Here is a 15,254-nt window from a genome sequence, read left to right on the forward strand (position 1 = left end):
ACAACCCTGAAGTCTCAGTGATTTACAAACTTGTTAGTGGCTGCAGGTTGGCTCTGGCGGTTCTGGGATGTGTCCTCCAATCCCAGGACCCAGGCTGAAGGGGCAGCCCCTGTTTGAGACATGTCAGTCTCAGCACAGAGGGAAAAGAATAAGAATCTGGGTTGACCACAACATTGCCGTGAAAACTTCTGTTTGATTGAAGGCTATGTTTTTGTCTCATGTTCCTTTGGCCAAAGCAAGTCACATGATCAAATGGACAATGGGGCAAAGAAGTACATTCCAGGAGCCCCACCTACTGGAAGGGCCTGCAGGCAACGTGGAAGCTGGTGGAGATGTATAACCCCCTTACCATAATTAAATACCATCATGGTGCCCAAATCACCCCTTCAAGTTCACAAAATCTGCTACTCTGTGCCATGCTTAGTACAGGAGTTTTTGGTAAGACTAAGAGCCTCCCTGCCAAGGATCTAGCCTCCCAGCTGTCCCCTCTGAGATTGTATCACCTGCCTGGGGCACTGCCATCCTCTTCCCTGTCTAGAGACTCTCACAACTCACCTGTACAACTTTCTCCCCTGTCTCCTCTGCTCTGGAACTTCTAACCTCTTGTCTACAATGCATTTAAGATTTACCACGAGACTTTAAGATTCTACCAAGAGCATGGACTTTAAGCAGCTCCTATTTACTGCTCTACTAAAATTCCTGAGGTAATAAAGACCTTACAGTTCAATTTGCTTGAAATGATAGAGAAAGAAAAATGTATAAACAGAACACACAAACTTATATTTCACTAAACTATGCCATCACATAATGAGTTTTCTAATGGCTAAGGCTCTCAGCCCAAGTCTAGGACACATACATTTCAGCATTTCATACTGTTAAAGCATCTTGTTACTCAGGAATCCACTAAGTGCAAGATATGTCTTATACTAGGTAGTGGTTTCTGGAGTTAGGAAACAAATTAATGGTATAAAGGCATAGTCCAGAAATAGCAATTGCTTATAAGACTAGACCCAATAAATTATTTTGCCAAATAAAATTTTCCACTGGGCAAAGAAAGATAGGATTAAAGACAGGATGGAGTCTATTAGAGCTAAATTTGAGTAGGTGAGTTCTCTGTGGGACAAGAGTATAAGCCTGTGGGCTACAGGAGTATATGCATGGTCAAGCACATTACGGGAACTGAAACGAATGAGTCTATGTATTTTTTAAATTTATCAAGTACTGCTTCAAACATATTGCCAAACTGGTATTACATTCAGTTAACTCCAACTGATGTGATATGAGGTCTCGTTTTTTGTGTTTCTAAACATTTAATTAAATGTTTAGAATTAAACATTAATTAATTAAACAATGTTTAATTCAATGTTAATTCAAGGCAAAAGATGCCAGTAATTGCACAATTTTATTAATAAAAAGTGATGGTTATATATTTCTTGATTCCAAACATGCCTAGAATGCAGTGTTTTATTTTAGTTCAACATACAGCACGTGTTAATTGCACTCTTTGTGTTAACGTTGCATTAGCATCTGAAATAAATATAGAAAATATTAAACACAACAAGAAATGATGTTGTCAGTTTGAACAAAGTAGTTTATTGATATTGGATCAACAAAGGCACTAGGGAATTTACTGAATTTTGTAGCTTGTAGTTCATTATTAGGATGCTCTGAAAAATACTCTTGAAATGAATGAATGCACATGTAGACGTATGTTAGGTATGTGACCTTGTTTTAAATGTAATCTGCATATAGCATGAAAATTTAGGGGTGGTTAATAAAGTTTTGAAAGAATGTAAATGTTTTAAACATGTAGATGAAATATGTTGTGTAGTTAATCCCAGTTGTAATACTAAAAATGGGTCTTATTAAAAACCACATGAAATAAAGACTTTAATTATGAACATACCAAACCCAATTATTTCTAGAAAATAAATTCATAAAACAATATTTCCTAGGCTTGTGAAATTCTATGTAAAAGCAGTTTCTTTCCTGGGTGTTAAGAAATAATGATGTGAGATCACAACTGTAAGAATAACATTTTGCCTAGTTATTTTTATTATTATTGGCAGTAACATTCTCTTGTAAAGTGAGTGGCAGAAACACCACAAAATCAACTGAAACACTTCCTCACGAACTGCCATGTCCAGATGAATTATGTCCCCAAAATAGTAATGGGACGCTGTATGGAGCTGGCAGTCATTTTGACAAGCGTCTGTTTGGTTTCTCCTCAGTTTGAGCATCAAACCATTTGAAAGACAGAATTGCAAATATATGAATTTTCCCCACTTCATATTATATAGTATAAGGTGGTCAAGGCACATCAACTATGCACATAATGTTGGATAGTTATGTTATAATTTTGCTTAGAAAACCTTTGATTGGGGCTGATGAATTATACAAAGTGATCTGCTCAGTGGTAAATAGAAATAGGTTTAGCAAAACATAAAAAAGTTACAGAAGTAAAATATAAATTGACTGTGGAAAGATAATTCATCAAGTTTCAAACCTGCATAATACAATTTCTAAATTTAAATATCATGATCGCCTTTTTTTGGTGTCTCGTGTTTTTCAGATTTTTAAAGACAGTTTCCATTTCTGCCAAAATACTTCATTTACTAGATTTGTTTTGGGTTTTTCCAAGAAATGTAATTCATTGAATGAATACTAATTTAACATGGCTACTTGTATTATATTTGCATACATTTTACTTAAGATTAAAATCATGTATATACTTGAAAAATTATCTCATAACTATTAGAAATGGGCAGGCACTGGTTTGGGAACCAGGAAATAAACTTCTGAATCCAGTTCATTAATAACCTTGTGACCTGGACAAATCATATATTTATTTTGGAAGTAAGAAGCACGCAAAATCTAAACAAAGAAATGTCAATTTTGCTTTGATGCAGTTTGTTTTCTATTAAATGAGAGGGATGGATTAGATGATTTCTAACTTTTCTTTCAACGTTTGCTATTTCTTGATTTTATGATTTACTTATCTTTGATTGTCTTAAAGTAACTTACTTAACCTTTCAGAAGTTTAGGGGTTGAGGCAAACTAATTCTCCCCTGCCTGAAAACCTGTCCTGTAAACTCGAGGGACCTCTTCCACATCAACATTAAAATATGATTATATGAAGGATTACATATAGTATGTACACTTGTCTGTCAGGAAAAACTTAAAAGCAGCAACCTGAGAAAGCATCAGACTGTATGTTTAGTTTACTCATCAATTAGTCAATTGACTTTTTTCCCCTGTAAATCTCTTCCAGGGTCAGATAAGGCATAAAATAATAGTAATTATTCTAAGAGATCATAATGGCAGCAGTAGAAATTTGGAGGAAAAGGTGAGAAAATTGTCTTACCACGTTGGGGTGAGGGGGCACAGCGAGTGGAGTGGCGAATTATTTTTAGTCTTTAAAAACAACATGGAATTTAAGGCCATTGTTGAACCAAAACAATTCCATGAGAAGTTACCTCATTTATATTATTCCTCACCTAAATCCACAATAGCATCAGGATGAAAAGTTGTGGAAGTTGGGAATCTTTTAAGGGGGACATTAAATAACATCTCTTTTTCTCACCCAGATTCTGAACCAAAGAGAAAAATTAGCAGAGGACTAAGAAAGATAAGTAATAAAGTATCACCTTATAGCTTCATAGCAGTTTGTTTGGAGGGCATAGCTGTGTAGTCATGGACAGAGGTGCTCCCCAAAAGAAGTTGCATAGTAATTAACTTATAAAAGGCCAAGTTTCCTCAAGTACAAAGCATTGATAAGGTTGCCTTCATGTTTAAGACTTTTATGTGAAATGCCACACTGAAAATGAAATGCTTGATTTAATTATTGTAGATATTTCTCTTTGGGTAGAAAAATTCAGATGCCCAAAGATGTCTGAACTGTGAGATGTCATGAGTTAAGTTTATTTTAATTGAAGCTCCTCTATCTGTACTATGCAGCTAACCAAAACCATATTGGTCACCAGTCCAAGCTACCTCAGGAAAATATGTTGGCTGTGATAAATGCTTACTCAAGTCCAATATGCAATGCATGTGTTACCTTCTAAGGGGAAGAGAGATATGAAGCATCAAGAAGCAAAACCTCATCCGGTAATAAAACTTATTATAATAATATATGTAATGAATTAGGAAAATCTTAGTATAGAATATTATCATCATTAACCCTCTAAATCTTACAAAGGCCTCCAAGAATGTGTAATATTTCACTAAAATGTCATTTTAATGCTTTTGATTTAGCTCCCCCTTTTTATATCAGTTTGGAGTCATCAGGATGTATCATTTCTTTCATTTATACTTGTACATTCTAATAAATTTTCCCCTTATTCTTCTTTCACCCACATTAATTAATATCATTTATGCTATTGCTATTACTTGACTATTTATTTCCACTCACAAATTCTACTTTGCTTTTTTACAACCTTTTTTGTTTCACAGCCTCTGGCTTCCATTTATTTTCTTTTGGATTTTTTTTCTTATCTTCTTTAGGACTTCTTATCTAATTGGCTTCTACTTTTGTTTTGCTTATCTTCCTAAAGAATTCTTCTTCTTCCATTTTTCTATTGCCCGCTACACTACTTATTCCCAACTTTTAAAAAAATTCTTTCAGATTTGCTATCTGTTATAATACACTTCCTGGTTTTTTTTTGTTCCCAGCTGTGTTTACTTAGTTATTTCTCTCTCTTTCTTTTTTAGTTCTCTTTTTCATTTTGTCTAAGTGCATATCCATATTGAAAATATTTATGTCTCTTCAAAGTCTTTTCTCACCAAGAAAGTTATATTGTTTTGTCTCTTTTGAAAGGAGAAAGGGCTCCTCTGTCAACACAAAGATGTATATAAATGCTGGTTCTCATGTAAAGAGAAAGGTGTACGCTAAAACTACAACCACAGATTTTGTGAGTTCCCACCCCCATATCTCATGAAGTATAATTTCATAAATTAGGGCCATTTGAAGTATTCAGTTATAAATGTTTACACTGAAAAGTGAAGTTCCCTTTCAAGGGTAAATGAAAAACTCATGATTTATTTCTCTATTTTTTAGTAAAGTATGTACAGATTCCAAATATGATTTAGAACTTTTTCTATAATGTTACTGATAAAATATTAATATTTAATTATATTTGGCAGTTTTTAGATATTCCACAAGTAAACTTATGGGATAGGTTATAATTTTTAAAATGTCTTTTATTCTTGTAATTAATGTAATATAAAACTTTTTAAAATAATACTTGAATATAAGGTCTACTTAGAGTTGAAGAAACAATTTCATTAACCTCAGCATGATGTCATTATAATATGGGTTAAATTGCTCATATATAATTGTAATTCCAGTGTCTAAACTAATTTGTAATTTTATGTAATGCATTTGAAGTGATCATATTTGTCAATGTAAAATGCTTTTCTTCTATCTTCCTGGTTGTTTACTTCCCCAGTTAGCACTAACAGCCAGTAATCAGGGAGATTTTCCTGGAGGGCTTTTCTCAAATGGACTATTTCTGGAGAAGAGGAAGGCTTTTAGTCACTGTTTTGTTCTGTCCACACACTTCATGGACATGATCTGTAACATGGCATTCCCTCTGAAAGGCAGTGGTTGTCCAAAATGGTCATATATATTTAAAATACACCTATAGACAAAACCTAAACATATACACATTAAGGAAAGTGTTAAAGCAGTGAAATGGATGAAACCAAATGTATGGGCAAAGACATACCACATGATATCAGACAAAGATGTCTTCAGAGGGAAAGAAATTAAAGTGAGATGAAGACTATATAAGGTAATAAAGGCTTCAACCCACTGCAAAGATTGGATTATAAGCAATGTCTACACATCAAATAATATAGCATTAAAATTCATAGAACAAAAATTACAGGAACTACAAACAGACTAGAAACACATTAAAAATAGACTTTAATTCACCTTTGACAATTCATAATAGATCAACTAGAACAAAAACGTGCATATAGAAAGTCTAAATAAGTAAGAATAAAGGTAAACTTAACTGAGATATGTTGAACTCTATAGCTTTAAAACAAAGAATAAGCTTGTTTTCTGTGTTCTTGGTGAAGTCACTTAAAAAATAACCTTTTTAAAACAAAAAGGAAATCTCATGTATTCCAACAGACAGAAATGATACAAGCTACATTATTGGATTATAATGCAATTAAACTAAACACAAATAAACAAATTAATGAAAAAATCTATCATTTGGAAATTTTAAGCACCTTTATCTTACACAGCTCTCACAGTAAAGAGGAACTTGAAACTAAAGTTCATTTTAAGAATTTTCTGGTTATTTTTGTGTGTTTATTTTTCCATATAAATTTTCAAAGAAATTTTTATAATTCTAAAATTTTCTTGTTATTTTTGTGGGGGTTGCATTTACCTTATTAATTTAGGGCATTTTTGTATCTTTATTATATAGTATTCCTATTCAAGAATAGGATATGCTTTCTTATCCATTTATATTTCTTTCTAGGTTTATTCAAAGTTTTTAAGAAATTCTTACACCGTACTTAGGAAATTTGCATCAATTGTATTTTCCTCCTTTTAAATAGACTATTTTTTAGGTCCACAGCAAAACTAAGCAGGAAGTAGAGTTCCTATATATGCCCAGCTCCCACACAAGCACTGTTCACTAGCAACATCCCACACCAGAGTGGTACATTTGTTACAATTGATGAGCCTACATTGACACATCATTATCGCCCAAAGTCTAGTTTACATTAGGCTTCACTCTTGGTGTTGAAAATTCTATGAGTTTGGACAAATGTATAATGACATTTACCTCATTATAATATCATACAGAGCAGTTTCACTACCCTAAAAATCCTCTGCACTCTACCTATTCAACTTTCCTTTCCCTCTAACCCCTAGCAACTGAGCTTTTTACTGTCTTCATAGTTTTGCCTTTTCCAAATTGCTATATAGTTGGAATCATACAGTATGTAACCTTTTCAGACTGGCTTCTTCCACTTAGTAATATATGTATTTAAGTTTCTTCCATGTTATTTCATGGCTTGATGCTCATTTCTTTTCAGTGCTAAATGATATTCCATTGTCTAGATGTACCACAGTTTATTTATTCGTTCACCTACTGGTTGTGGACATCTTGGTGTGTCCATATTTTGGCAATTATGAATAGAGCTGCTATAAGCAGCCATGTGTAGGTATTTGTATAGACATAAGATTTCAGCTCATTTGGGTGAACACCAAGGAAGACAACTGCTGGATCATATGTGAAGAGTAAGTTTTGTTTTGTAATAAATTGACAAAATCTCTTCCAAACTACAATTTGGCATTCCAAATAGCAATGACTGAGAGTTCCTGTCGTTCCACATCCTTGCCAGCATTTTGTGTTGTCAGTGTTCTGGATTTTGGCCATTCTAATAGGTAGGTAGTTGTATCTCATCATTGTTTTAATTTGCACTTCCCTGATGACACATGATATGGAGCATCTTTTCATATGCTTATTTGCCGTCCGTATTTCTTCTTTGGTGAGGTGTTGGTTAAGGTCTTTGACCTATTTTTTAATTAAGTTGCTTGTTTTCTTTTTGTTGAGTTTTAAGAGTTCTTTGTATATTGTGGATAACAGTCCTTTATCAGCTTTTGTCTTTTGCAGATATTTTCTCCCAGTCTGTGGCTTGTCTTCTCATTTTCTTGATATTGTCTTTCATAGAGAAGAAGTTTTTAATTCTAATGAAGTACAGCTTATCAATTATTTCTTTCGTAGATCATGCTTTTTGTGTTTATTTAAAAAGTCATTACCTTGCCCAAGATTATCTACTTTTTCTTCTATGTTATCTTCTAGGCATTGTATAGTTTTGCATTTTACATTTAGGTCTGTGATCCATTTTAGGCTAATTTTTGTGAAAGGTATATGGTCTGTGTTTAGATTCATTTTTTTTTTTTGTATGTGGATGTCCAGTTGTTCCAGCATCATTTGTTGGAAATAATTATCTTTGCTCCATTGTATTGCCTTTGCTCCTTTATCAAAGATCAGTTGACTATATTCATGTTGTCTATTTCTGGGCTTTCTGTTCTTTTCTGTTGATCTATTTGTCTGTTCTTTAACCAATACCACACTTTTTTGATTGCTGTATCTTCTTGAAGTCAGATACTTTCAATTATCCAACATTTTTGTTCTCCTTCACTATTTTATTGTCTATTTTGGGTCTTTTGCTTTTTCATATAAATTTGCAAAACAGTTTGTCAGTATCCACAAAATAATTTGATTGAGATTTCATTGATCAGTAGATCAATGGACAAATAGAGATCAATTTGGGAAGAATTGACATCTTTATAATATTGAATCTTTCTACTTATGAACAGGAATATCTCTATTTATTTAGTTAGTACTTTGATTTCTTTGACCAGTTTTATAATTTTCCTCATCTAGACCTTGAACGTAATCTGTTAAATTTATACCTAAGTATTTCTTTGAGGGGAGTGCTAATCTGAATGGTTTTGTGTTTTTAATTTCTAATTCCACTTGTTCATTGCTGGTATATAGGAAAGCGATTGACTTTTGTATATTAACCTTCTATCCTGCAACCTTGCTATAATTACTTATTAGTTCTAGGAGTTCTTTTGTTAATTCTTTTGGATTTTTCTATATAGACAATTGTGTGATCATCAAACAAAGACATTTTTATTTCTCTCTTCTCAATCTGTATACCTTTTACTTCCTTTTCTTGGTTTATTGCATTAACTAGAACTTCCAGTATGATGTTGAAAAGTGGTGAGAGGGGACATCCTTGCCTTATTTCTAATCTGAGTGGGAAAGCTTCTAGTTTCTTCCATTGTATTTTTAAACTTGTGTTTTTCCTATAAAGAAAATCTATTGAGTTTTTTATGTTACCTTTGAACTCAGACACCTCAATTCTTTCACCACTTTTAGGAATTTTTCATATGTTTCTATTGAGTTTTCTAGGCATACAATCATATAATATGCAAATAACTGTATTTTACTTCCTTCATCCTTATTAAATAATATAATTGTTTCTCACATCTAATTGGATTGGTTTGTATAGTGTTGATTTTTTTTCTTAACTTTAATGAAAATAGATCTAGGGTTTGTAAAGTTTGTTGTTGACTTTGGGGGTTTTATATATATATATATATATATATATATATATATATATATATATATATATATCGTGCATTAGTGGAGAAGTTAGCTTATTCAGTAATTAATGTTGGGACAACTAGAAAAAAATGGATCTCTGCCTCACTCCAGATAGAAAACAAATTCCAAATAGATCAAAGATTTAAATGTATAAAACTAAGCCATAAAAATGACAAAAATTCAAGAAGAAAACATGATATATGATATGTCCTTCCACACTTCCAGAGGGACATGGATGCTTTCCTGAGCATGACACAAAATCTAGAAACCAAAGAAGAATTAGAGTTTGATCATCACATAACATTAAACATTTTTTAGTTAAAATGTTTTTAATCTGTAGCATAAAACACCATAAAGTCAAAATACATACACTGTATGTTTTTTAAAAGCCCCCATATCCCGAAATTAAATGGTTCATGTTGTATTTAAAAGGTGCTATAGATTAAAAAGGAAAAGAAAATGAAAATGAAAACATGGTCCATTATTTAACTAGGCAGTCACAGAAAAGAAAACATAGCTCTTAAACATATGCTCATATAAGTTCATATAAGTTCAACTTTTCTCATTTTAAGACAAATGCAAATTAAAACAATTATATGACCCCATTTTTGCCTCAGTCAGGTTGAACGTATTGAAAGTATGATAACACATTATGTGGCGAGGATGGAGATGAGCAGGCACCGTGTTACATTGTTGTCAGGAGAATCAATTGGTTCAACCTTCAGAGAGAGTTATTTTGTGATAATATCAAAATTAAAGATTCACTTTTTGCGCAAATTCCAACTTTAGAAATTGATACCATAAATATATTCACATATATGTGAAAGTATGTGTTTAAAATATATTAATTGCAGCTTTATTTATAATAACAAAAGACTGAAAACATCCTGAATACCCATAACTAGGTAATTGATTCAATAAATTATAGTATGTACAAAAAATGGAAAACCATGCAGCTGATAAAAAGAGTTGAATCTATAAAAACTGATAAGGAATGAATTCTAATATATATTTTAAGTGAAAAATGCAGGGTGCAGAAAAGTTTGTATAGCAAGATATTCTATGTATGTGTTTTTAAACAGAAAATGTATGAGTATACATACACCCATGTGATTGGCGCATACCTATTACATAACTGGAAAAATATATGTAGACAGATAACTGTGGTTACCGCTGGACCAGGAATTGATTGTTGGAGAACAACATGGCAGGGAAAATTTACACTGTTGTTTTTTAATGTTTTGAATTTATATCATTTACACATGTTTTTTATCAAAAAACTAATTAGTTAAAAATAAAACCATACATACACTGATGTTATAAAACTTCCCTTAGAAAATGCACCGTGCTTGTTATCCCTAAACTTTTACTTCCAAATAAATAAATGCCAGTATTTTTCTGATGCCTTATGGGATCAGTAAAATTTTAAGGCAAAATATTCTTTTTCCATTGATTTAAATTTACTGGTTTAACTTTTTCTATTCTTCCAGGCCCTGAGCTGAATTGCAGGTAGATTGTAATAACCTCTGAAAGTTTCGTTAGTTCACTTAATGGATGGAGAGTACAAATTTAGACTTCCATCCCTCCTTGTTTCTGGTCACCCCCTAAAAAGTATGGTCATAAACCTCACAGCAATGGGAATCTCCTTCAGTGAAATTTGAGATCCCTATAAGACCTCTCAAAAGATAGTTATGGCAGCAGTTTTATTATTGCAGTTCATATACACCAAAGCTGCAATTAACTGTATCATAGCTTGCTGACTTTATTATTATTATTATTATTATTATTATTGGCTGCTTTGGGTCTTCATTGCTACGCAGCTTTCTCTAGTTGTGGTGAGTGGGGACTACTCTTTGTTACGGTGCACGGGCTTCTCATTGCAGTGGCTTCTCACTGCAGTGGCTTCTCTTGTTGCAGAGCATGGCCTCTAGGCGCACAGGCTCAGTAATTGTGGCATGCAGGCTTAGTTGCTCCACAGCACGTGGGATCTTCCCGGACTTGGCATCGAACCCGTGTTCCCTGCATTGGCAGGCGGGTTCTTAACCACTGTGCCACCAGGGAAGTCCCAGCTTGCTGACTTTAATGAGTTAATGCAGTGTCCAAATAAAACGTGTGGCCAAATGATAGCTTAGGCTCTGAGAAGTTTTGGCTCAGTAATATCTGTGAAATTTGAGCTGATATTAAATATGCCTTAAAACAATACATTTGGGATTTGGCCTCGGGCATCAGATCAAGTCTGACTGCTACACAGAGTTGAGTGTTTTGCCTCGGGTCCTCATATGTTTCTCACTATAGGACTATAGAATCAGCAAGAATATCATTATTGCTTTAGTGAAGGAAAACACCTCAGTTCCTATTTAATTTACGGAACTGTCTTCTTTCCGATTATTTTATTTTCTTGAAATTAGAGAATCCTGCTACCTCCTGCACATACAGCTATCTTCTCCCACCTGCAGCCCAATCTAGTGATTTCTTCCCAGCCTCACCTTTCTCTCATTCTTAGTCATCTAAATGGCATCTGTCTAACCTTGGACCGTCTCTTTCTGTACGTGTTTAAGTAAGCCAACCCTAGCATGGCTGATGATGTGACAGGTCACAGTTCCAGTTGTCTGTATCTCAGAATAGATGAAGGCTCAATCAGGACAGCAGTGGCTATTTGACTGGTCATTAAGTCTGGCTGCAGCAAACTGTTCTGACCGGCTTGGCCAGGAGCCATCTGTGCAGATTAGAGGGTTGGATTTTATATCCTCTCAGAGGCAACTCCCTTTCCACTTCAGCCTGTTGATGAGCTAACCATGGTCTCTATGGGGCTACATCCTCATCTTCTGTGTGGCTCACAGAGTGCACAGCCCATTTGGAACAGGGTGGTATTTAGCTAATGTACTTTAATTAAGGCTATACTTCAACTACTTTCTTAAGTTATGGCACAGTTCCTGTCTCGGCAAAGCACAAGAATTAATAAACATGGGACATTTAACAAACCCGAGATAGAAAACACGTTTGTTAAGCCAAACTCATAGAGGCAGAAAGTAGAATGGTGTTTGCCAGAAGCTGGGGAAGGGGGAGATGGAGAGTTGCTATTTACTGGGCATAAAGTTTCAGTTATGTAAGATGAATAAATTCTAGAGAGCTGCTGTACGACTTCGTGACTATAGTTGACAATAATGTCTTGCATACTTAAAAATCTGTTAAAAGGGTAATGTTAAAGATCTCAAGTTAAATGTTCTTACTACAGAAAAAGAATTTATATTTAGTAATTCCATTTGGATTTAATTGGAAACGAACATTTCAATCCTCTAGCTCTTATTTCATGGCAGGAGTTTGCAGATATTAAGATCTCTTAATCTCCTTAAAATATCTGTATTCTTTTTTTTTTTTAGGACTTTCATATGCAGAGTAAATGGTGATTAAAATGTGCAGGATGACAAAATGGAGCAAACAGTGCTTGTACCACCAGGACCTGACAGCTTCAGCTTCTTCACCAGAGAATCTCTTGCAGCTATTGAAAGACGCATTGCAGAAGAAAAGGCTAAGAATCCCAAACCAGACAAGAAAGATGATGATGAACGTGGCCCAAAGCCAAATAGTGACTTGGAAGCTGGAAAGAACCTTCCTTTTATTTATGGAGACATCCCTCCAGAGATGGTGTCAGAGCCGCTGGAGGACCTGGACCCGTACTATATCAATAAAAAAGTGAGTGTGTTTTATCAGGCATATTTTGCTGCTAATTGCCTTAGAGTATACCTTGGACTGTTATAGCACCAACACAAGCCAAGTTAGCACAAAGTCTAAGTATCCTTCTGTTTAGGAAATAAAACACATTTGCATATGTTTTATGCATATACATGACAAATAAATTGATTATATCATAACAGATGGAGCTGTCCCAAATGCACCACAATAGATACCTAAAAATAAATGTAAGTTGTAGGCAGCTAATTTAACAAATTAAAAACATCTCCCCAGAGATTGTATTTACTATTTATGGGTTTTCTGTACTTGAAAATCTTGAAATTATCACAAATTATAAAGACCTCAAAAATATTGGTATTCATTTCTCACGGAACAAAATTTGATGCCACAAGGGTTTTCAGTTTCTATATTATATATAAATATTATGTTATATATAATATATCAGTTAACTTCCTGAAGAAACTTTTTCATTGGGAAAAAACATTCCTATATAAACTATAGTTTAAAATTTTTTTAATGTTTTGGTGGAAATATATTGATCTTGGTAAGGATGACCAAAAATATAGTATTCTGAAGAACATATAAATGATATTTGAATATCCATGCTTGAAATGAAAATAGTAAGCACCCAGCCTTTCATTATGACCATGATTTCACCAAACCAAGAAGAAAAGTGTAGAAAAAGATAAAATCAAAAAAGATTATTGTATTGATTTTAGATTAAATTTATGACTAGTTAATTTGTAATATTTTATTATCCTTTTCACCTAGAATAATATATTTGTGAACTCTTGGTGGAAAGGTACAGCACAAATATTGTAATTAAGCAAATGAGATCTTTTAAACATGGGCCTTAAAAATACCCACAAAACGTTTAGGGATGCTTTTGGTTGCTGGCAGTTATCGTGTTAGTTTTTATCAAGTGCATAAGTTTGGAATTTTAGTATTTGGATTCGAGACAGTTTTGTTAATACATTCTCATTGACTACTACAACTTTCAGAGGTAAAAACCTCATAATGTTCAGATTTTTAAAAAAACTTTTCAGGATATAGCCAGCTTAAGTGTAACACACTTTTCTTTTTTAAAAACTGATTTGACCATTTTACTGTGAGGGAAGAGATTAATAATTTTCCGTAGATTCATTATCTTTTATTTAACTTTGCTTTTTAACATTGTATTATTAAATCTTAGTAGGTAAGCCATGATCTGTGTTCTAACTACCATTTAAATTGTGAGAAAAATTGAATTTTGTCATTAAATCACTCCTTTGGAAATTAATTTAATATGATATCTAAAAAGCTAAAACCCAAATTAAGCAGACTACGAGGGGTTTATTTGTATAAAAAAAGTAAAAATGTGGATAATCCAACTATTCGTACATTTTAACTTATTTAAAATTACTCTATTATTGAAATAATGACTCTGATGTGTTCTAGCCAGAAATTCATTAACACTAAAGTATGTTACTTTATTTATAGCCATTGGACATAGCCAGTCTATTTAGAGCTGCTATTACAGTGGGTTAGTGGGCTCCATGCTCAGCAGGCATTTTGCTACCCCCAGACATCCAGCTCCCACCTCTCCAGTAGTAACCACCATCTAAAAATTATGAAAGCCATGCAGAGTCTACCACTTCATCAAACAGGGCTGAAATCTAGCATCCCATCTCCTGTGCTGTGTCCTTATCTATAAAACAATAAATGCATACATTGAGAAAGACCAAACTAATGTGTGTTGACAAGGGCAGCTATTCTTCAAGTAGAAACGAGATCATCCAATTAATCTTTTCCTTTAAATTAAAGAGTTTTTAGACTGATAAAAGTTGTCATCTTGAGGGAATGTCCCCAAACAAAGCCGTCCACAATTGGTTTATAATGAATGAGATATAACAAAGGATATAAAGGCAGATGGAAAGCAAAATGATGCAAACCCATCCAAATAGTTAAAAGAAAGGTCTTAAAACTGAGGGTAAAAGACCAATCCTGAAGGAATGACTATTCAGTCAGATTCTTGTGGTGAAGTAACCCTTATAAACTTTGTTAGGTTCACATTCCAACTTGCCTTTAACATCTTCTGTCCCTATCTTCAAATGCACATTGTGTGAGGAAGGAAAAATATTTTGGTATTTTGGAACAAATCACAGAGTGCAAGTAGCACAACCGGATAAGAGAAATATTGTTATCAGAAAGGAGGTTTCCCCAAGGTGAGGCACATGCATTGCTTTCACGTTGATCTGACAACCAGCAAGTCTCCAAATGTAAGTCATTCAACAGAAATACAAGTGAAACTTTTTGCAGTACTGAAATCCTTAAAAACTAACATGGCGTGCTTAGGACATGATTGAGCTATGTGTTGGAAATTTCCTCCTTTTGCATTTTCATGTTTTATAACTTTCTATGGTTGTGTGTACACTCCTT

The 15,254-nt window shown here is 33.6% G+C and overlaps 1 protein-coding gene across 5 annotated transcripts in view; it reads left to right on the forward strand.

Annotated features, from left to right (window-relative positions):
* Positions 1-12,529: 12,529 nt before the first annotated feature.
* Positions 12,530-15,254, forward strand: part of LOC103086512 (sodium channel protein type 1 subunit alpha) — a 90,351-nt gene continuing 87,626 nt past the window's right edge. For all 5 annotated transcript variants that reach the window (XM_007450050.1, XM_007450053.1, XM_007450052.1 and 2 more), the window contains exon 1: positions 12,530-12,836. In XM_007450050.1, coding sequence (XP_007450112.1) covers positions 12,573-12,836 — 264 coding nt within the window. In that variant the 5' untranslated portion in view covers positions 12,530-12,572. The remainder of the gene's footprint in view (positions 12,837-15,254) is intronic.

The sequence above is a fragment of the Lipotes vexillifer genome, unplaced genomic scaffold, assembly GCF_000442215.2.
Source record: "Lipotes vexillifer unplaced genomic scaffold, Lipotes_vexillifer_v1.1 scaffold330, whole genome shotgun sequence".
Taxonomy (NCBI): Eukaryota; Metazoa; Chordata; class Mammalia; order Artiodactyla; family Lipotidae; genus Lipotes; species Lipotes vexillifer.